This window comes from Oncorhynchus mykiss, chromosome 8 (genome assembly GCF_013265735.2).
Source record: "Oncorhynchus mykiss isolate Arlee chromosome 8, USDA_OmykA_1.1, whole genome shotgun sequence".
Lineage (NCBI taxonomy): Eukaryota > Metazoa > Chordata > Actinopteri > Salmoniformes > Salmonidae > Oncorhynchus > Oncorhynchus mykiss.
Window position 1 is genome coordinate 66687028 of NC_048572.1, and position 24188 is coordinate 66711215.

The 24188-nt window shown below is 44.6% G+C and overlaps 1 protein-coding gene across 1 annotated transcript; it reads left to right on the forward strand.

The window, feature by feature from the left end:
* Nucleotides 1-12183: 12183 nt before the first annotated feature.
* kncn (kinocilin) lies at nt 12184-17173 on the forward strand. The gene is made up of 5 exons (XM_021613413.2): nt 12184-12803; nt 14860-14928; nt 15023-15094; nt 15775-15868; nt 16866-17173. The coding sequence occupies exons 1-5, from the start codon at nt 12656-12658 to the stop codon at nt 16939-16941; spliced, it is 459 nt and encodes a 152-aa protein (XP_021469088.1). The 5' UTR covers nt 12184-12655; the 3' UTR covers nt 16942-17173.
* Nucleotides 17174-24188: the final 7015 nt, after the last annotated feature.

Below are 24188 nucleotides of genomic sequence, written 5' to 3' on the forward strand. Positions count from 1 at the left end.
CAATCTAAATACTCTGGGTGTCACACCCTGGTCTTAGTATTTTGTGTTTTTCTTTATTATTTTGGTCAGGCCAGGGTGTGACATGTGTTATTTACGTGGTGTGTTTTGTCTTGGGGTTTTTGTAGGTTATGGGATTGTGGTATAGTAGAGTTGTCTAGGTAAGTCTATGGTTGCCTAGAGTGGTTCTCAATCAGAGGCAGGTGTTTATCGTTGTCTCTGATTGGGAACCATATTTAGGCAGCCATATTCTTTGAGTGTTTCGTGGGTGATTGTTCCTGTCTCTGTGTTTGTTTGCAACAGATAGGCGCAGTCACTTTGGTTTTTTCTTTTCACTTGTTTTGGAAGAGAAGAGAAGAGAACGAGCGCCATTCTCCTTGCGGAGATGGTGCTAAATACATCAACACGGTCGGTCCCTGGGATTGGGCTGGCTAACACGATTAGGTTTGCTTGGAAGGAAAAGGAGATGGAGCCTTTAGGACGGGAATCTTTTGGAAGGATAATATTGATGGGGATTCTAAAGCTGACGGTGAAGGACGTGTTTTGTTTCCAAGGCAACTCGTTGGAGGGAGCATACGACGTGGCACTATATACAGAGGCAAAACACGATGATATCCTGAGAAGGGCAAGAGCAGTGGGAGGTGAGAGGCCGATGTGCCACTACGAAATAACAAGCCTGGCGAAGAATAATTTTAGGGTTGTAACTGTCAACATTTACAACCCTTACGTTAAGGACGAAGAGGTGAGGGCTTTTCTGGGGAGATATATGGATAACGTCTCCTCAGCAAGGCACCTCAAAGACTCCCTTGGGTTTTGGAATGGGAGGAGAGGTTTCCAGGCCCTCCTCAGAGAGGACCCAAAGGGACATGGTGGCTACCTCCATCCTCCTGCTATGTTCTCCCTAGGGGCTGACAGGGGGACGTTGTTTTATGCACGTCAGCCCCCATTTTGCAGACGCTGTATGGCCTACGGTCACATATTCGCCTCATGCAGTACAAGAAAATGCAGATTTTGTGCATCTGAGGATCATGAGGCGAGGGATTGTGACAAGCCTAAGACGTGCCATGGGTGTGGCTCGTCAGCACACCTGTGGCGGGGGTGCCCGGCCCGTCAGCGGTCATATGCGTCTGCGGCTGGGGGGGGAGCAGGGGCGGGGGATGGGGGAAGAAGAGGAGGGGAAGGAAGCACGCCTCATGATCAGAGTACAGGTCCAGAGGGGAAGGCCACAAGGAAGGAGGAGGAGCAAGAAGCGGCGGAAGGAAGAGAGAAGGAAACGGAAGGCACGGGAGTAGGAGAACCAGGAAAAGCGGCGGAAGACGGCAACCGAGTGGAGGAGCATGAGAGAGAAGAAAGCGATGGAGGAGTGGTGGAGAAGGAGACGGTGGAAGAGCAAGTGGACTGGGGGGAATGTGCCTGGTGGAAGAGATGAGGGGTATGGTGGAGGAGCTGGCGGGGGGGGGGGGGGGGGGGGGTTGGTATCTCTCCACTGCCGTCATCACCAAAGAAGAGAATGAAGAGGAGGGAGCGATTGGCCGACAGTGAGAGGGAGGGAATGGCCAAGAGAGTGATGGGGGTGGGAGAAACCTCTGGGTTGCTGCTGGTTTCCACAGGCTCTCAATATCTGTTGGGTGGGGACACACCTAACAGGACTCAGGACTGGGTACAGGAGGAGGTGGGGAGTTTTTTGTTTGGGGACTCAGCCTCCCCAAATTTTTTCCAATCCAGCTGCAGCACTGGGGAGGGGGAGGATTGTGGGGGTAGACCCAGGGTGCAGGGCACCCCGGAGCCAAACACTATTCCTGCATCCTGGGTTGGTGAGATGGAGGAAGAGGGGGGGATGTTGGGAGTACAGATGGTGTCATCACCAGTAGATATGGAGCAGGGGAGCATCGGGTGAGTCTCCTGTTTTTGTTTTTTTCTGTCTGGGTTTAGAATTTGAGTATATTACATGTTTTTATTTTATTCTTTCATGGGGTCTGATTTTACTTTTGTTAGTTTAAATGTAAGGGGTTTAAGGGATTGTGTTAAGAGGAGGGCGGTTTTTAGTTATTTGGAGGGTGTGGTGTTTGATTTTTGTTTTTTACAGGAGGTTCACCTGAGGGATGGAGGGGATGTTAATAGGTTTAAGAGGGAGTGGGACAAGGGGGAGTCGGTTTGGGGTGTTGGGGGGGTGCACTCATCGGGGGTAGGGATTTTGTGTGGGCACAGGGAGGTTAAAGTGGAGGATTCTTTTGTGGTAATGCAGGGGAGGGTTATAGGGGTGGATGTCACGATAAGGGATTGTAATTTTAGATTAGTGGTGGTGTATGGACCACAGGTGGTGGCAGACAGGAGGGAGATGGTGGACTGTCTGACGCCCCTGTGTGTCACAAATAGGAAATTAGTGATAGGGGGGGATTTTAATACAGATTTAGGAAGAGGGGGGATAGCAGTGCAGGCGCCATTGCCAGGCTAATGGCTTGCCATGGTCTGGTAGATGGTGGTCTGCACACTACTCCGAAAATGGACGGTCCTACATGGCGCAACTCCAGGGGGGTTGAGCGGAGGCTCGACTATATTTTTGTACCCAGGTCTTTGGGTAAGTTGTCTGGGCGGCTGTTGCCTGTTTTCTTTTCGGATCACGACGGGGTGCTCCTGCAGGTGGGGTCGCCAGTCTGCCTCTTTGGTAGGGGGTACTGGAAGCTAGATCGGGATGTGCTGGAGGAGCAGGCTTTTGTTGACGGGTTTTATGGTTTCTTTTGGAGGCTTGAGGGTCTCCGGTCCATGTGCGAGGGGGTGTTAGAGTGGTGGGATTTAGTTAAGGTGAGGATTAGGGCTTTTATAATAGGATATTGCAAGAGGAAAAAAAGGGAGGAGAGGAGGGAGGTGGATCGTATCCAAAGGTTAATTGAACTCGAGTACGAGGCAGGCAACCTCGGCGGGTCGTTTGACTGGGAGAGATCCGCAACCCTAAAGGCGCAGCTCAGGGAGTTGCAGGAGCGGAAGTCTCGAGCTTTCCTGGAGCGTGCGCATAGTGGCTTTCTAGAACACAATGAGACTTGTTCTGCTATGTTCTTTAAGTCGGTTAGGGCCAGACAGAGTAGGAAGGTAATGCATGGCGTTAGGGAAGAAAATGGTAGTATAGTTAGAGAACCAGAGGATATGGTCAGGGTGACAACTGATCATTTCCAAGGTTTATTTAAGGAAAGGGAAATAGATGTAGAGCAGGGAAATGTGTTTTTAGAACACTTGTCCAGGCGGTTGCCGGAGGACATTAGAGAAGTGATGGAGGCCCAGATCTCACTAGAAGAGGTTGAGAGCGCTCTTAGGAGGATGGGAAAAGGGAAGGTGCCTGGGAAGGGAAGGGAAGGTGCCTCGGCTGAGTTTTATCTCAAGTTTTGGGGTATACTTGGACCAGTGGTCCTCGAAGTCTTGAAGGCCATCCTTGAGACGGGGGTCCCGGGGGGATCAATGGCTGTTGGTGTGCTGTCACTTTTATATAAGAAGGGGGAAGTAACAGACCTTGGCAACTGGCGGCCGTTGACCATGCTGTGTGTAGATTACAAGCTACTTGCAAAGGTTTTAGCAGACCGGTTGCGCACAGCCCTTCCCTACGTCGTCCATGAGGATCAGACGTGCGGGGTAGAGGGCCTCTCTATTAGATGGAACCTACAGTTAATCAGGGACTCCATCGCTTGGGTTGAAGATAGAGGACTGCCTTTAATGGTAGCAGCGCTAGATCAGGCGAAAGCCTTTGATCGCGTGAATAGATAATTTTTATTCAGAGTGTTAGGTCGATTAGGATTTGGGGAGAAGTTCATAGGATGGATTCGTACATTATATGTCGGAGCGGGATGCCGAGTTAGTGTAAATAGTCACTTGGGTGACGTTTTTGACCTCTCGTCTGGGGTCAGGCAGGGGTGCCCACTCTCGGCTCTCCTCTTCGTTCTGTACATGGAGCCTCTGGGGGCTGCCATTAGGGCAGACACAGGGGTGGAAGGCTTGTTGATCCCTGGAAGTGGTGGGCTGCGTGTTAAGATGACGCAGTACGCCGACGACACTTCCTTGCTGCTGTGCAAGGACTCGTGCCTGACAAGGTCCCTTGCCATCTTTGGGGATTTCACCCGAGCGTCGGGAGCAGTTCTGAACCATGCAAAGTCTTCCGTCAAGTTTTTCGGAAGATGGCGCGGTAGAACGGATGTGCCCGGGGGGTTATCTCTCTGTGAGGGGGCCCTGAGGATTCTCGGGGTCCATTTTGAGACCTCCGGCTCAGCGACGCTAAACTGGAACATGCGTATCGCAGGGGTACAGAGGAAGCTAGCAATGTGGAAGGCTAGGTATTTGTCTTTTATGGGCAAAGTCCTGGTTCTAAAGGTGGATGTGTTGCCGTCTCTTTTGTATTTGGCGTACATCTACCCATTGCTGGCTAGTCTGAGGAGGCCTCTAGTGAGGCTTGTGTTTCAGTTCATGTGGAGTGGCAGGTGCGAGTGGGTCGCCAGGGCACGCATGCTTTGTCCCATCGGGGAGGGAGGTAGGGGGGTACCACATTTCCCCCTCAAGCTGGACGCAATTTTTGTTTCTTTCTTGTTAACGGAGCTTGCTCATCCAGTGATACACCCGTCCGGTTACCTCCTGCGGGTGTTCTTCTCGTATCAGGCGAGAAGCGTAATGGTGTGGTCTAACATGGGTCCTCGGGCGGAACAGCTGCCGTGGCACTTTGGTCATGCGGCCAAGTGGCTGCGTGAGCACCCTGAGGTTGAAGTTGCCCGAGTAGGTTTAGATCACAGGCACCTGTACGAGGAGGTCAGAAAGGCAGGGAGTCCGGCGCCTGTAGTGGGCATCTCGGAAGTGGTCTGGGAGGGAGTGCAGGCGCGGGGTCTGGACAACAGGCTCAAGGACCTGAATTGGTTGAGTCTCCATAAGTGCTTGCCGGTACGTTCCATCATGTACCGGTATAGTTTGGTGCAATCCCCCACCTGTCCAAGATCTTCTTGTGGCAGGGAGGAGACTGTGCGCCATGTCTTTTGGGACTGTGCCTTTGCCGGAGTAGTATGGGCTAGGGCACGGGTGTTGTTAGGTTTGGTAAGGGGGGATTTTGTATTGACGTGGGCCAGGTTAGAGAGAGGTGTAGGGAGAGCGAGAGGGACGGATAGGGACAGGTTTCTGCTCTGGCTTCTCATGAGTCTCTTTAAACGGGGGCTGTGGGAAGCCAGGCAGAACATGGTGAAGACAGGGAGAGATTGGGGGGTGGAAGGGATAGTGAGGAGGGTGGAAGGAGATTTGAGGGGGAGGATGAAGAGGGAGGAGAGGAAGTGGGGGCAGCATGCTGCCCGGGAGAGGTGGAAGGGGGGTTTAGGGCTGGGTGTCATTTAGATTTGTAAGGGGATAGATTAGGGATGGGGAGATAGGGAAAGGTAGTTTGTAGGATGACGGAGAGGGAAGATGCTCCCCTGAGGTTTTGTTTGGGGTTTTTGTTTTGTTTAAATTAAAATACCACTATTTGAGTTTGTATGGAAATTATGAGTTGTAAAGAATGAATGGTATTGATGATAATAAATTATTTTTATAAAAAAAAAAGATAGGGCTGTTTTGGTTTTTTCATGGTACGTTTAGCGTTTTGTATTGTTCGTTATTATCTTTATTAAAGATTAATCGAAATAACCACGCTGCATTTTGGTCCTCCTCTCCTTCGACGGAAGAATCCCGTAACAGAATCACCCACCACGACAGGACCAAGCGGCGTGGTGACAGGCAGCGGTAGCAGGAGCAGCGAAATCCAGATTTCTGGACATGGGTGGAAATCTTGGACGGAAAAGGACCCTGGGCACAGCCTGGAGAATATCGCTGCCCCAAAGAAGAGCTGGAGGCGGCGAAAGCGGAGAGGTGCTGGTATGAGGAGGCAGCACAGCGACGTGGATGGAAGCCCGAGAGTCAGGCATACAGGGAGTATGGCAAATCCAGGTAGGAGACCTGCGCCAACTTCCTGTGCTTACCGGGGGGCTAGAGAGACCGGGCAAGCAACGTGTTATGCTGTAGAGCGCACGGTGTTTCCAGTGCGGGTGCATAGCCCGGTGCGGTACATACCAGCTCCTCGTATTGGCCGGGCTAGAGTAAGCATCGAGCCACGTGTCATGAAGCCGGCTCTACGCATCTGGTCTCCAGTGCGTCTCCTTGGGCTGGCTTACATGGCACCAGCCTTGCGCACGGTGTCCCCACCTCCCCGCACTGGCAGAGCGACCGGGACCATTCAACCAGGTAAGGTTGGGCAGGCTCGGTGCTCAAGAGCTCCAGTGCGCCTGCACGGTCCGGTCTATCCAGTACCACCTCCACACACCAGCCCTCCGGTGGCAGCTCCCCGCACCAGGCTTCCTGTGCGTGTCCTCGGCCCAGTACCACCAGTGCCAGCACCACGTATCAGGCCTGTCCAGCGCTGCCAGAGCCCACCTCCTCTCCAGCGCTGCCGGAGTCTCCCGCCTGTCCAGCGCTGTCGGAGCCTTCCTCCTCTCCAGCGCTGCCGGAGCCTTCCTCCTCTCCAGCGCTGCCGGAGCCTTCCTCCTCTCCAGCGCTGCCGGAGTCTCCCACCTGTCCAGCCCTGTCAGAGCCTTCCTCCTCTACAGAGCTGCCGGAGTCTCCCGCCTGTTCAGCGCTACCAAAGTCTCCCGCCTGTCCAGCGCTGCCAGAGCTGCCAGTCTGCAAGGAGCCGCCAGAGCTGCAGTCTGCAAAGAGCCGCCAGAGCTGCCAGTCTGCAAGGAGCCGCCAGAGCTGCCAGTCTGCAAGGAGCCGCCAGAGCTGCCAGTCTGCAAGGAGCAGCCAGAGCCGCAAGTCAGAATGGAGCAGCCAGAGCCGCCAGTCAGCATGGAGCAGCCAGAGCCGCCAGTCAGCATGGAGCAGCCAGATCCACCAGTCTGCCAGGATCCGCCAGTCTGCCAGGATCCGCCAGGAGCCGCCAGTCTGCCAGGAGCCGCCAGTCTGCCAGGAGCCGCCAGTCTGCCAGGAGCCGCCAGTCTGCCAGAGCCGCCAGTCAGCCAGGATCTGCCAGAGCCGCCAGTCAGCCAGGATCTGCCAGAGCCGCCAGTCAGCCAGGATCTGCCAGAGCCACCAGTCAGCAAGGAGGGAGGGGGGGTTCTGTCAGGAGTATTTTGTGTTTTTCTTTATTATTTTGGTCAGGCCAGGGTGTGACATGGGTTATTTACGTGGTGTGTTTTGTCTTGGGGTTTTTGTAGGTTATGTTATTGTGGTATAGTAGAGTTGTCTATGGTTGCCTAGAGTGGTTCTCAATCAGAGGCAGGTGTTTATCGTTGTCTCTGATTGGGAACCATATTTAGGCAGCCATATTCTTTGAGTGTTTCGTGGGTGATTGTTCCTGTCTCTGTGTTTGTTTGCACCAGATAGGGCTGTTTTTGATTTATTTTTACGTTTAGTGTTTTGTGTTTTGTATTGTTCGTTATTATCTTTATTAAAGATTAATCGAAATAACCACGCTGCATTTTGGTCCGCTTCTCCTTTGATGGAAGAATCCCGTAACACTGGGCTTCTGGACTGGAGGAAAAGGGGAGGTCTGTTAATGGTGAGAGCAGAAGCGAGTTACCCAACAACGCAAAGTCACCTCATCAATTTCTCTTTCAAGTACAGTGACATAGTTGTAATCCTTGGATTGTGTTTCATGTGTTGTAGCCTACATGTCAGGTTGGATTTGATTCATGAGGAAATCAGACTCCATTGCGTATATGAGAGCCGCAGTAAAACAATATAGCATTGAACTTGGCCGAGTTTTTACTTGGTAATATGTTCATGTCATGTGTGTGCATGATGTCATTAGTCACATACTGCTCTGTATTGTGTACCAGTGCCACAACATATTCAAGGACCTAAAAGGAAATTACAAGACTTAAATGTATAGGTCTCTCTACTATACAAGTCAATAGAATAGCCTTTCTGCTTAGATGAACTTGATCTTGTAGCCATGTTTTACTCTTGGAGAAAGAGAAGGGTGGGTGTTTTTTGAAGAGTGTGACCGTTACCTAGACAGATGCTGCCAGTTGGGATGCTGATGCTTGAATACCTGAAGAAGGCAAGGGCACACTAACTGAGACAAATGGCATGGGCATGTCCTATCTTTGCTGACAGTCATGCATGAAAGAAGGAAAACAGACTAGGGTGACAAGGAAGATCCTAACCTATATTAGGTCTAACCTAATAGACCTAGATGTACTAAAGCTATTACTGTACAGGTTTTTCTAGACTGGGATTGACTTTACTCAGTCACTCACTCATAATTTTGTGTTGGGACAAACCACTTTTATAATGATGTACATAGGATAATGACACTGGCAAACCATTACAATCAGCCAAAGTTACTCGTGAAAGCATAGCTTTAGTGTCAGCACACCCATCCCTAATCAACTGTCTTTATACAGCTAAAGTTAACACCTTAGACCAAATCAGTTTCAAGATCTGAAGTAGTTGAAGTTCGTTCCAAAGGTACATGCGTGTTGCAGGTGGATAAAACCTTTTTTTCCCCTGCATGCATGGATTGGTGGGCTGTATTAAATCGCTCCAAGGTTGCAGTGCTGAAGCCCTTGCCAATACCCACTAATTAGCCAGCGCTGAACTTTTCAAATGATTTCTAGGTAACTGTATAACCTTTTTCGCTACTAAAATGCTCACCCTCCAGCGAAGTCACAGAGAGCTTGTATAATTGAACAGAGTGTAGCCTACACAATGCAAACTTTCTTCTGACCAGAAGCTGATGCTTTTTACTACTTCTTCTTCTTCTTTTTCTTCTTCGATGAGTTTTAACAGCGGTTGGCATCCAATAATAGTTGCATTACCACCACCTACTAGACTTGAGTATAACTCATGAACTTTACTTGAAAAAGTCAAATAAATCAACAAATACCATATCTACCCCTACACTCGTTAACTCACCACCCTACTCCACTATTTAAACATATCTAGTCCTACCTCAGGCCAACAGCCTGAAAGGACGGGACACTACCACTTAATAACACCCCTTCAAATCTCGTACACCCAAATACTTCTCTGCAGCTGCCACCACAACCTCTATTCTCTGCGACGTACGTTCCATCCCTGCAGTACAGTGGATAACCATCGCTATGAACGCTAAAAAGCGAATCTTACTGAAGGCTATATCACTCTTTGGCCTATCCCTCTACTAATGCAGATCTACTACCATACTCACACAAATCCTCTCAGGATCCCTCCCCCTTGACCCATTTGTCTCAACTTTCTTCACTGCCTCAGCATAGGACACCTTCTGCTCTACTCTAACCTCAACCTGCCACTCTCGCACCAGACATTTCTGATTCCCAGTCCCATGGGCACCCCTTACAATTAACACATACCACTTTCCCCAATGCTACACATTACTTTGTCTCATGCCCTTCTGCACACTTCTCACACCTAGAAACCTCCCTCCTATACACTGCTGCCACATGCCCATAAGCCAGACAACTGTAACAACGTAATGTATTCGGCACGTGAGTTCATATAGGATAAATTAAATATCCTTACATCACATTGTCGGGCAGAGACTCAACATCAAAACTCAAAAGAACAGAATGACTCTTCTGTTTCCCCACTCATGCCACCCTGTCTGCATCGTACCAAATGACAAGCATCACAAACACCGAAATCTTTCCCTTCACTTGGTCCACTTTCACATTTACCGCTACCCCAATAATCACTACATTCAATGGCACCCTTTTATTGAGAGCAAAACAAGTCACATCTCTTGTCCCCATTCATTTGGTGTGAAGCGCCTGCTCCCTCTGAACAGCAGAAACACAAACAATTTTCACAAGACCACTTCGGGTTACCCTCACTGATTCCATAGCACCCAACTCCTTTTCACCAACCCTGAAACAACAAATGGATCAACCAAAAGGCAAGGGTCCACTTTCTCCAAAAATGGTCACTCCTACTGTCACAGACTCATCTTTATTTTGACCATCGGTGCAAGCCTCAGGCTCAGAGGACTTCACCACACCTGCCACATCCAATAATTTGCCCTCATTCGCTTCCATTTTTCCTCCAGACCTCGATTCGGCATACGGCTCACGCTGCTTACACTTTCTACCATTCTTCTTCGACAAACCATCTCCTTTTTTCTCCACCATTTTTACATGACTCAAGCTCACCCTTCCCTCTCTCTTCGGCCTCCTCTGCCTCTCTCTTTCCCTCTATTCCTCCTCCATATTCCAAGTATACGTCTCCTTATGATAATATTGTACTTCTCCTAACATTCATCTCATTCTTGCCATCTCAAGCGATGCCATTTTCTCCTGATGCTGTTTGCCACGTGTTGCCCACTTCATAGGATTTCAATCATTAGCATGGTCATTCCTTTATGCATTGCCTTTCCGAAAAACATATTGGAGCATTTTCTAACGGGGTGGAAATTTGGAGCCTAGATCAGCTATAGTTCTGTGAGTGAGAAAGATTGAGCTAGCATAATGGTGAACACTTGAACAGGCTTAGAAATATAATGTTTAATATATTTGTCAAATACGATACGTTTTATGCTTGTACACAATGTCCCCCCAAAAAATGTTGTTCCCTACCTCCAATTACTTAATAAAGGAGAGCCTAATACAGTAAGTTATTAAGTTGTTGGTTTACCTATGTCCAAGGTTTTTGCATGTCATCAGTGTTGGAGATGGGCTAATCTGCTTTCAGCTTAAGCAAACTGACAGTGACTTGGCCTAATCATTCTAAACCCACGCCACTCGTCATTGTTGTCCATCCCCTGCTATTGAGACCGTCCTAGATGACCATTCACTGAGACAATGTTTCCAAAATATTAATTTGATGTAGCTCATTATCCTTCTTCTGCACATTTTTAATGAACCTTTACATTTGTTCTCTGACGTATCTTTTTCCCCACCCTAGATTTGCGTACCTTCAGGCTGGAAGGGTGGAGATGGACAGACAGACAGACAGACAGACAGACAGACAGACAGACAGACAGACAGACAGACAGACAGACAGACAGACAGACAGACAGACAGACAGACAGACAGACAGACAGACAGACAGACAGATCCCATCACCTGCCCATTGCCACACAGAAGTTATCATGAAGGATTCAGTCAGCCTTGTTTCACCAAGAGGCCTCTCTCAGCCTAGGCTAATTTGCACTAGACTACTTGCTGTTGATATCTGAGGAACAGAGGGCATCAACTGCTGCAGAAGTTGGAGATAACAATGAAGTGTAATACATTTTTCACATCTGCCATACTCTATTTTACACGATCCTAATGTATTTTTATTATACAAGGGAAAACAGAGTTTTGATCAGTCACTTCAGGGACAAGTTAGCTCTTTGCATGGTGCCTCACTCTCTCGCTCTCTCTCATTTTCTTTTTCTCTTTTATCTCTTTCTGTCACACACACACACACACACACACACACACACACACACACACACACACACACACACACACACACACACACACACACACACACACAGTTGCTCCTTAATTGTTTTTATTACCCTGTCACGTTCTTACAAAGTAATATACTGGCTGAAAGCAATCATATGTCTTTCAAGCATCAGGATACTACCACAATGCATTAATATGAGAAGTTACGATTAAAGGGAAAAAAGGAAAAATTATGCAGCTTGAACAGGATATGTGTCACTGTTTCTTCCCTCCCGATAACTTCATTTGTTACCCAACTCTCTGGTGTTAATTCCGCTCACCCTCAGCTCCCTCTGTTGCCATGGATATGCTATTCCTATGGCAACTACGGGCCTTTGTGGACGGCCTCAGGTCCCGACCACAGAGGACTCTCAGAACCTTTCATTACATTCCTAGCTCACAGACGCTATCAATGACAGTGTTCTCTCTTCCTCTATCTCTCTTTCTTCCCCTCTCCCTCTCTCCTTTTATTTCCCTCCTATAGTCTCTCTCCTACTCTCATCCTCTCTCCACCCTCTAACTCTCTCTCCTTTCGCTCTCTCTCGCTTTCTTCCTCTCTCTCTTGCTCGCCCTCCTCTCTCTGTCGGTCTCTCTCTCTCGCCCCCTCTCTCAACCTCTCTCTCCTGGTTTTCTTTTGCATAATCACAAGCATGCTGTTACCTTAATTTCAGAGCACATTCCACATGTGAGCCAGGGTCTCAAGAGCAGTAGGCAATGTGACTGTGCATTTATGCTTTATGACACCCAGCCTTTTACCACTGTATTATAGAGAGGGGAACTACAGACGCTCTGTGACCACTCTCAGTTTAGTCCTAATTACCATCACTGACTGCGCTATCAGTGGTCTTAGTATTCTTGTGGGGGAGAGGGAAGGAGGAGCAGCTGTGATCAGATTTATAGAGTAGTTTGTATATCCCTGTCTGGAGGGTGAATGAATGAACGGTGGCAAAGAGAAACCAGAGCCATGTCTTTAATGATGCATGAGGAGTCTTGAAGCAGGCCAGAGCAGAGACAATGCCTGGCTGGCAGAGAAAGGAGTCCTGTGACAGTGAGAGTGAGAGTGGCGGTGGGTACTTGCAACTAGAGTTGGTGCTGACACAAGTGCTACAGTTTGGGCTGACTCTGAAGGCCCAAGTTAGATCCAGTCTGTTCCAGTCCTAGTCCCTCTGCATGTCTAGGGCCTTAAGCGGGCAGAGTCTGGTGACCAGGTGGGGGGTCTCCTCTCCACCTGTCGAATGAGCGCTGTCAGCATTGGGGGGTACCACGGTCTGCGGGTGGGCTCGGCCCTGCTCAGCATCGTGGCGGGGTGCATCATTATCGGGGTGTCGAGGGAGTGTGATGCGGATGCCGTAGGGGGAATCTTCCTCGGTGCGGGAGGGCTGGGTGAGTATATCCAGAACTCCAACTAGTCTTTGATTTTGTAGAGTGCTATGCAATGTGCTATGTAAAACATGCTATGCAACATTCCATTGGTACTTGCAGGGCATAGCATTGTAAGAAGCATGCAGACATTACGTATAGCTACAGTATACAGCTTGCCTACAGAAATGTACTGGTAGCTTATTCAGTTCAGAAACTACTGCCTATTTGATGGTGGCACCACAAATGGGTAATTTCCCCAATAGATGAAACTTTATGCAAATTCAATGTACTCTTTTTTTAATCTCTGTGTTCTATCTTGAAAATATTTACACTCCAGGCTGTCCTTTCTTTCTTCAACAAAAACACATCTATCTTTATTCCTAACTGTAACTGAGGGATTTTATACTGCAATGTTGAAACAGTAGACCATTTGATCTCTATCCTAAGGTGTCACATGGGTCTATGAGGCTTTCCTTTCTCAGGTGTACAAGACCTGCTGCAATGTCTAATATTTGCGAAGTCCTGTAGCAGACTGTGTGAATGATCAGTGGCCCATGACATTTTCCATCCACTTCCATCAAAAACACACCTGGGGATCAGTTGATCCGCTGGTGTAATCTAAGACAGTTGATAGCATCATGGGGAGCAGGGTATTCCACTCAACCCAGGAGATTAAGTGCAGTGTCAGAGAGTAGAAAACAAGTGGCCAGCTTTTGATCTACACTGACTGCAGACTAGAAGTCATTCAAAGTCAACTTGGACCGCTGACTTTGAACATCCCAAAACTAAAACTAAAATATTTGTGGCGTTTCCTTGTAATTAAACAACATCTTATTGCTTCTTAACAAGACAATATGGTAGCATCTTTGACATTTTGTATGGAGAACTACGTCACGCAGACAGCCCCTTCTTGCACTGCAGAATCAAATGTTGTTTCCTGAAGTGCAGGTTTCCTCTTATTATTTGCTCCAAAGAGGACAATCACTGATCCAAGTAGGCTACATCTGTGGCTATGGACTGACTGAACAAAACTCAGTGTTCTTGGGAGGATCTTTTCGCTCCTTGGCCGCCTGGTGAGATGTTCTGACAGCATAGACTTGCATCACACACAGGCACACTCAGGACCAGCCACTGTTCAATAGCAGATCTCTTTGTTGTTTAGAAGGGAAATCAATAAGTGTGTTCAGCCTGCCTGCCCAAGGGTAGCTAGAGCTATTTGGATGCATTCACAAGTCCTAGTGGGCTCCTGAGACTGCAGGAGGGGCAGGGTAAGAGAAAATCCACTTAGCCTACCAGTAGTACTTGAAGGGAAATGTGGAAAACGTTCAACTTCATATTCATCATTGTCAGCATCACCCAACATCAACATATTATATGTAAAAATTGTGGTTTCTATGTTTTGTCGTAAAAAAAAAGATACAGGAAGAGAAGTGTTTCCAATGACATCATTGCCTACTAATTGCCTACCAATTTTATACTAATATGTTGAAGATGTCAATGGAAACACTTATCTTCCTGTATCTTCTTTTACTACAAAACATAGAAACACACCATTGGGGGTGGTGCTGGAGATGATGAATATGAAGTTCAAACATTTTGAAATGTCCCTTTAAAATTAAGTTAGCAGCTTGTCATTAAATACAATATGCATGAGCAGGGAGATAGTAATTTAGGATTAGGTTTGTTGAGCCACTTGAAGGCAATGTAACACCATTTTAATGAGATATGCCCCCTATTTCTCCCCAGTGTATGTTTGTGCTGTCCCTATGTCATTGTAACTTTCTTTGTTTATCTGCCAATTGTTTTTTGAGAACCCACAATGAAATATATTAATCAGCGATTTTATTACATTACTAACTCTGGTCCGTGCCTAAGACCAAACACTAGCTTCCATCTGTTTATTAATTGACATTTACAGTATCCAAAATGATACTTGAAACCACCCTAATATGCTACAATCAATACAAACCAGTCAAAGAAGGTGAACTCCTACACTTGCAGTACTACACTCTTATTAGTAGTTCAACACCATGGTCAACTGATATCAATTAGTGTCAACGTTGTCTTTCTTTTCCAGGCCTCCTCATCGCTGTCTTCCCCTTCATAAGAGCCTGGCTCAATATTAACAACATTCTCCCCACCTTGGGCAAGTTATTCATGTCTCCCATTATATTTTATTTCAAGCAAATCCATTTGTAAGAAAATGTGTTTCTTAAAAAAAAGTCCTCTGCTCTTCACAGGAAACTTCAGAGTGCACCCTATGCCTGCTAACCCTCCTGGCCCTGAGCAACCAGAGACACTGAAACGAGAAGGTAAATGTCAGATGGCTATGTTTGTAGTTTTTAGTTGCTGTGGTTCAATTGCTGTTGTCCCCAGTGTTGGAGTCAGTTCTACGTAGTTCAAACTCATACAATTCATTGTAGAGAAAACATTTTTTGTGAACAACAGTGACAGTTAATCCATGATACCTTGGCAGAGATCTGATTAAATCTGTAGGCTGGGCCAGATAGGACATGATAATGAACTATGCCAGGAGAGTGTGTGATGAAAGAGCATTCCCATTACATTAGAGAATACTCATCACACTCACTCCTTTATACTCTTTGATGAGATGGAGATTGCTTTGAACAACAGCAATTGGGCTGGAGAGAGTTATGTCTGAAGGATGCTGCACAGGCACCGCAGTCACTTACCATAGCAGTTTGTCTATTCTATAATAAAAAATTATGTGGAGAGATGGCTAGACTAAGTTGTATAAGCCACAGATAGCTAAGGACAGCCGAACCATTGCATAGCCAGTAGTGTTTATCTGGTTATACTTCTCTCATTTCTCAGACAGGCATGGGCTAATAATGCATATTTCATTCACATTGTATATGAACATATATTTTGCTTTAGGTAGACGTTGTATAATGAATATGTATACTTCATAGATACTCCGATTGTTGAATGTGACCCAGAGGTTGTTGCTGTGTTCCCTTTCATCTGACAGCGACTCAGAGCCAGCTGAATCTGGAGCGCTCTAAAAGCCGGATGGGGACATTTGTTGATGCCGGACCGATGGCTGAGGCCTCCGCAGATGAGGGGTGAGACGTGTCAGACAGATGGACATGCAGACACACACAAACATACACACACACACACTTGGACAGATGCATGTCTGGATATTTCTTCACATTTTAAATATACATGTATATTTTAGTTTCACAGTGTATCCTGGGGAATCCCTTTGCTTGTGAATGTAATCAGCTGATGATGCCGAGCTAACAGACAGACACTCAGTGGCACTCCAGAGCAATGGAATGATTTGGTTTGCAGCCTGCTTGTATGTATGCTGCTATGCTCCTGCCTGCTTCTTTCTCACCCAGTTCAATAAAGGTGTTTGATAGTCTCTGATGGGACCAGGTGAATGCTAATGGCATCATTTGGAGTCAGTGGCACTGGCAGACTATCCTGCTTTGTGTTGATACTACCGTGACCTTCTCATGATAACGTTTAGCTATTATGAACATAGTGGATAATAGCAGAGGATGCACACAGCGTTAAATTAAATCATAAGGCAACAGTGAGAATACAGAGGCTAACTGTTGATGTCGAAAATGAAACAAGTTAAGCACTGAAGCATATAAAACATTAGCATTGCTATCTAACGAATGTATGTTTTCATAGATCAAGTGTGTTTCGTGTGTATTCTTTCTCCCCCCAATAATAAGGAAACATGATCCGAACCAATTCAGTACAAAGGACCGATATGGCTGTCCTGTCTCCTAAGTCGATTAGAACAGTACTATAAGTACCAAAATGTACTGAAGAGAAGGAGACCTCTATCCCTTGTCATAACCAAGAAATCAAGTTGCTCCGGATATTGTTGCCTTGGTAACCAAGAGACCGCTGATTTCATTCATTGTCTGAGTCTGGGTGATATTAACCAACCTTGCAGGGCATGCATGTCTGATCCAGTTAGACTCACTCGTGCACGCATCCACACACGTGGGCATGCATGCACACACACACATACAGTACCTCACAAACAAAAATGTATTCATCATGAGCTCTACTAACACTCCCACTATTCTGTTGCAGGACATCCTCAGACATGCCAGACATCTTGTCCAGACGAAAGTTCAAGCAGACCCTCCCTGATCCAGACCTCCCGTAAATTGGTTTTATAGCAGCCACACAGCACACATCTCTCATACACGCCTACTCAGATTTGAGTTCACCCTCAAATGGACTTCACAAGTTGGTGAATCAGATGTTTACTTACTTCAACAATACAATTCAAAAGCTACATACTGTGCCTTCTCCTAACTATCGAGAGGAATACATATTTTCTTCCACAATGTCTCATTTTATTAGCAATTTTATTCTTATCCTAGAGAGGGAGAGGGAGAGGGAGAGGGGGAGGGGGAGGGGGAGGGGGAGGGGGAGAGAGAGAGAGAGGCATAAGGCAAAGAGGCATCAACCAAGGATAATCAAGTAGTGGATAGTAACATCTCAGCTCATCGCACAAGATATACAAGAATCCCAGTACACAGACTGAGAAGGCTGTTTTCTAATGTTGAATTGTAACTGACATAGTGAAAAATACATACTGATTTCATTGTATATCCCACCAGGGGCAAGTCTGGTGTTTTTAGAAGGAAGTCAAGCTATATTAGAGCAAATCCAGACAGAAACAATTATTTTATCAGGCAACCTAAATTATATATTCGATAAGATTGACAGACGTAGCAATAAAAAAAGGCAAATTCAAGGAGCCTCCAAAGAGGCTGAACATTTTCATCTCTACAAATAATTTACAGGACACCTGAAATAGTGAGTTTGGATCATTCTCCGGTATCATGCTTACTTATACCAACATAAAATACACTTAGCAACAGTATTGGGAGAATGAAAATAGTGCATCTTCAAGACCCTAAATGTAAATCCGCAAATGACAAATGTTCAACCTTTACCATTACAAATGTAGACATAGAGGACAGAGATAATGTGTGATGCTTTTAAGGCAAACATTATGGGAATGATGATCTCATACTCGGCAAAAGTTCAATCTGAGTTAGAAGTTAAATACAAATTTCCAAAAATCACTATCTTAGAAAAAGTCCATAAAAAATCTTTACAAGGTAAAGAAGAAAATATCATTTCTGAACTTAAACAGGAATATGATATTTTACTTTTGAAAAGAGCCAACAACTACAGACTAAACTCAAATAAAGCCTACAACTTCATGGAACATAAACCTGGTAAAAATCTCACAGCCTTCACAAACCAATACACGCTGAAAAGATAAAAATACAAATGCATTTGTTAGAAACAACAATGCGACTTAATTTTAAAAGCTTCTATAAAAATCTATATAAATCAGAACTTAACAACAGCTGGACTGATCCTACAGCCTTGGTAGGCACAATAACCCTGAAGCAAATATCAGCATATTAAAAAAGAATCACAAAAAAATGGAAATCAACCAAAAATAAATATTAGACACTCTTAAAAAATATATATATTAAAAACTTTGGAAGCGTTCAACTTTCCAGCTGAAATAATACATTTAATAAAAATATTATAGAAATATCATAAAGCAAAAATGTACACAAATAATACATTATCTGATGAAATTGCTTTAGAAAGGGACATGAGACAGGGATGTCCTCCCTCTACCCTCCTGTTTGCACTGGCAAATTAAACTGCTTGCAGAAAGAATTAAGCAGGACCCAAACGTAACAGTTATCGGTATTGGTAAACATGAATATAAACTCAACTTATTTGCTGAAGATCTCCTGATTATACCTGAATCATACACATTTTAATAATGGAAATAGGAAAAAGAATACCTTGTGCTCTACAGCAATCCTTTCAGTGGACCACAACAAAATATGAAATATTTAGGATGCTTAATAACAAATATGTAAAGGTAACTTCATCCCATTATTCAACAACATGAAAGCAGAACTAATTAAATGGAACAATCTCACCACAAATCTTGCAGGTAGAATAAACCTCTTTAGAATGGCATGGCTCCCAAAGTTTTTATATTTATTCTAGGTAATACCAATTACCCCACCAAAGACATTCTTTAAAAGAGTATTCTTGGCCATAACAGACATCATATGGGCAAATAAAACTCATAGAATAAATAAGAAAGTTTCACATGTCCCTAAATCTGAGGCTGGTTTTAACTTTTCAGATTTGGAATTGTATTAACATGTCACACAAGGCTTTTACTTGCGACATATTGTTAAATACGCTAAAGAGGAACTCTGGGTACATATTGAAGATACACATGCTCATCCCCAGAATCTTTTCATGTGTCTATTTTCAAAGAATGGAGCTAAGAACATTAACAACTTCATAGTTTAGTACAATATAACAACATAGAAGAAAGTGAAACAGATTCTACAAGAACCAATATCAATCACTCCCTAAAAAGAGACCCCTATGGAACAATCCTTGGATAGCTTTTCAGAATTTACCGATAAATTGGCCCACAAATTTTATAACACGTCATTTCAAGCTGATAGTTTTTGGACATAAAAGCAATGTTGAGGAAATCCTATTTGAGTCAGAAAATGATATTCATATGATAGGTAAGATATACAAAACCTTACAGATAGCATATCCAACCAACAATCTCTTAGAAACAAATATACAGTGCCTTGCTAAAGTATTCGGCCCCCTTGAACTTTGCGACCTTTTGCCACATTTCAGGCTTCAAACATAAACATATAAAACTGTATTTTTTTGTGAAGAATCAACCACAAGTGGGACACAATCATGAAGTGGAACGACATTTATTGGATATTTCAAACTTTTTTAACAAATCAAAAACTGAAAAATTGGGCGTGCAAAATTATTCAGCCCCTTTACTTTCAGTGCAGCAAACTCTCTCCAGAAGTTCAGTGAGGATCTCTGAATGATCCAATGTTGACCTAAATGACTAATGATGATAAATACAATCCACCTGTGTGTAATCAAGTCTCCGTATAAATGCACCTGCACTGTGTTAGTCTCAGAGGTCCGTTAAAAGCGCAGAGAGCATCATGAAGAACAAGGAACACACCAGGCAGGTCCGAGATACTGTTGTGAAGAAGTTTAAAGCCGGATTTGGATACAAAAAGATTTCCCAAGCTTTAAACATCCCAAGGTGCACTGTGCAAGCGATAATATTGAAATGGAAGGAGTATCAGACCACTGCAAATCTACCAAGACCTGGCCGTCCCTCTAAACTTTCAGCTCATACAAGGAGAAGACTGATCAGAGATGCAGCCAAGAGGCCCATGATCACTCTGGATGAACTGCAGAGATCTACAGCTGACGTGGGAGACTCTGTCCATAGGACCACAATCAGTCGTATATTGCACAAATCTGGCCTTTATGGAAGAGTGGCAAGAAGAAAGCCATTTCTTAAAGTTATCCATAAAAAGTGTTGTTTAAAGTTTGCCACAAGCCACCTGGGAGACACACCAAACATGTGGAAGAAGGTGCTCTGGTCAGATGAAACCAAAATTGAACTTTTTGGCAACAATGCAAGACGTTATGTTTGGCGTATAAGCAACACAGCTCATCACCCTGAACACACCATCCCCACTGTTAAACATGGTGGTGGCAGCATCATGGTTTGGGCCTGCTTTTCTTCAGCAGGGACAGGGAAGATGGTTAAAATTGATGGGAAGATGGATGGAGCCAAATACAGGACCATTCTGGAAGAGAACCTGATGGAGTCTGCAAAAGACCTGAGACTGGGACGGAGATTTGTCTTCCAACAAGACAATGATACAAAACATAAAGCAAAATCTACAATGGAATGGTTCAAATTAAACATATCCAGGTGTTAGAATGGCCAAGTCAAAGTCCAGACCTGAATCCAATCGAGAATCTGTGGAAAGAACTAAAAACTGCTGTTCACAAATGCTCTCCATCCAACCTCACTGAGCTCGAGCTGTTTTGCAAGGAGGAATGGGAAAAATGTTCAGTCTCTCGATGTGCAAAACTGATAGAGACATACCCCAAGCGACTTACAGCTGTAATCGCAGCAAAAGGTGGCGCTACAAAGTATTAACTTAAGGGGGCTGAATAATTTTGCACGCCCTATTTTTCAGTTTTTGATTTGTTAAAAAAGTTTGAAATATCCAATAAATGGCGTTCCACTTCATGATTGTGTCCCACTTGTTGTTGATTCTTCACAAAAAAATACAGTTTTATATCTTTATGTTTGAAGCCTGAAATGTGGCAAAAGATCGCAAAGTTCAAGGGGGCCGAATACTTTCGCAAGGCACTGTACATTATTGGAACCAAGACGTACAAATAACTGATATTAGCACAAGATGCAGGGAATGTTGGAACACAACTAAGAAATTGACATTTAATCGTTTACGTTTAATCCACTATAAACTAATGTATAGAATTTATAATACAAGAAACAAAATTCACAAATTCTACAGCACAAAAGCAGTCACGTCTTAAGTGTAAAACTAACAATGACTCAATAATCCATGCCTTCTGGGAATGCTATAAAGTTAAAAAGTCATGGGCAGAGTTGGCTGTCAGAAGTATTACAATGTAAATGTACTTTTAATCCATCTGTCTGCATATTTCAAGACCTGGCATATGAGGGTGAAGTGGACTATACTTTTCTCTTCAATCATTTTGAAAAAAAAAACATCTACTTAAAAAATGGAAATCAACGCATCCTCCATCGTTAACACAATGGAAAAGTCAAATGCTTTATTATCTAAATGTTGAAAGTGCGTGGGTGACGGAGGTTTGAAGCCATGTGGCGGAGAGTGATTTGGGTTATGGACATGGGGGTGTGAGCTGGTAGGTCTGGGCAGGTGTGATGTTCTTGATATTTGTGTGCATTTGTTTTGTATTGTTAAAAAAACAAGATTCAAGTGGTGATTATGGCTTTTAGCAATTAGCAACGGTCATCGAAATTGTTAAGTTTTTAAAAACAATTATAATAAATGCAACAGTTGGACAATGGATGAAGATACCCCCAACGTTTAGAATTTGTATAATCCATCAGATATTGACAACATTTTAGTACATAAAACATTTTACATGCATGGAAAAATAATGAATGGAGTTCAGTGATTTTGATGGGACTTCAGGTATTCAATTTATTGTAAAATTACACTTTTTTCTTAGGATGCACTCATATGTACCGTTTCTTACTGTATCAGGTCTTTTATTATATTTTGTGTTCAATAAAGAACTATTTGTACCTCCTTTGCATACATACACACACTGAGTGTATTTGCATATATTAATAAATTAACATACAGGAGAGGTACAATTGAAGTTGTAAGTTAACATACACTTAGTTTGGAGTCATTAAAACTCATTTTTTCAACCACTCCACAAATTTCTTGTTAACATACTAGTTTTTAGCAAGTCGGTTAGAACATCTACTTTGTGCATGACACAAGTCATTTTTCCAACAATTGTTTGCAGATTTCACTTATAATTCACTGTATCACAATTCCAGTGGGTCAAAAGTTTACATACACTAAATTGACTGTGCATTTAAACAGCCTGGAAAATTCCAGACAATTACGTCATGGCTTTAGAAGCTTCTGATAGGCTAATTGACATAATTTGAGTCAATTGGAGGTGTATCTGTGGATGTATTTCATCGCCGACCTTTAAACTCAGTGCCTCTTTGCTTGACATCATGGGAAAATCAAAATAAATCAGCGAAGACCTAAGAAAAAAAATTGCAGACCTCCACAAGTCTGGTTCATCCTTGGGAGCAATTTCCAAATGCCAAAAGGTACCACGTTCATGTGTACAGACAATAGCACGCAAGTATAAACACCATGGGACCACGCAGCCGTCATACCGCTCAGGAAGGAGACGCATTCTGTCTCTTAGAGATGAACGTACTTTGGTGTGAAAAGTGAAAATCAATCCCAGAACAACAGCAAAGGACCTTGTGAAGATGGTTAAAGGTTAAATTTAAAAAATCTAATAAAAACAATTTTAGTACCCCCTTTTCGTTATATCCAACAGTCTTGTCCCATCGCTGCAACTCATGAATGGACTCGGGAGAGGCGAAGGTTGAGAGCCATGTGTCCTCTGAAACACGACCCTGCCAAGCAGCACTGCTTCTTGACACACTGCTCGCTTAACCCAGAAGCCAGCCTCACCAATGTGTCAGAGGAAACACCGTCCAACTGGCGACCGTGTCAGCATGCCCACACCCGGCCTGCCACAGGAGTCACTAGAACGTAATGGGACAAGGACAACCCCAGCCAGCCAAAACCTCCCCTAACCCAAACAATTGTGTGACGCCTCATTGATCTCCCAGTCACAGCTGGCTGTGACACAGCCCGGGATCAAACCTGGATCTGTAGTGACATCTCTAGCACTGCAATGCAGTGCCTTAGACCCCTGAGCCACTCGGGTGTCTTTGTAGAATTCTGACCCATTTTGAAGCACACAAAATCATGTGTTATCTACTCTTGACATTTAATCCACAGATAAAAGGGGAAACTAATACATTCTAGTAATCTCTCCTCCTTCAGTAGTAGTCTTCTTCTTCTTATTATTCTGTGGACTTTATATGTTGTTTGGCAACCAACTTTAAGGTGCATTACCACCACCAACTGGACTGGAGTGTGGACCTCAGTTCATCTTTCAATCACCCACATCTGTATAAGCTCCTAAAAACCAATGAGGAGATGGGAGAGGGGGACTTGCAGCATGTTATGCGTCTAAAATATAACCAATTTCTATTTTAGCGCCTGGCTACACAGACGCTAGTTGAAGCGGGTGAGCAGTTTAGGCGAAATGATTGAATAACATGTATGTGTGCACACAGGTGTAGTCGGCATGTTACATAATGAAGCGACGTGAAACCAACACCTAGCAAACTCGTCAAGGGCTTTGGACCTCTTGGCATAATGGTGAAGGCATTGGCTTGACGGTCCCTGGACCTGGGTTTGAGTACCGGTCGGAGCTTCCCCTTGAATTCGCTACAATATGAATATCTTAGACTCTGTAGGGAGATGCACGATTACAACTTATTTTATCGTCGCTCACATTTTATGACTGAACACCATTTGCTGACATGCTCACACCCAAGCACATGCACGCACGCACACCACAATGCATTTATATTCAGGAGAGGCAGAGTACATTAGACAGAGTGACTGCTTCATGCATAGCGGTGTGGGGAAAACGATGTGCTCTGATGTAGACTAAAGCATGATGTGCGCTCTGAGCCTGGGATTGAACAATACAGTATTTTCCTGGCTTCTTGTCTCACTGTGAGGATCTTTAAATCCACAACTTTATTTTAAATCAGGAGTTTACATCTAAGTTATTGTCAACCACAATACCTATTTTCATAGCAGGAGACTGTGGCTGAGGTTTCTGTCTGATTTGGAAGAAGCCTCTAAT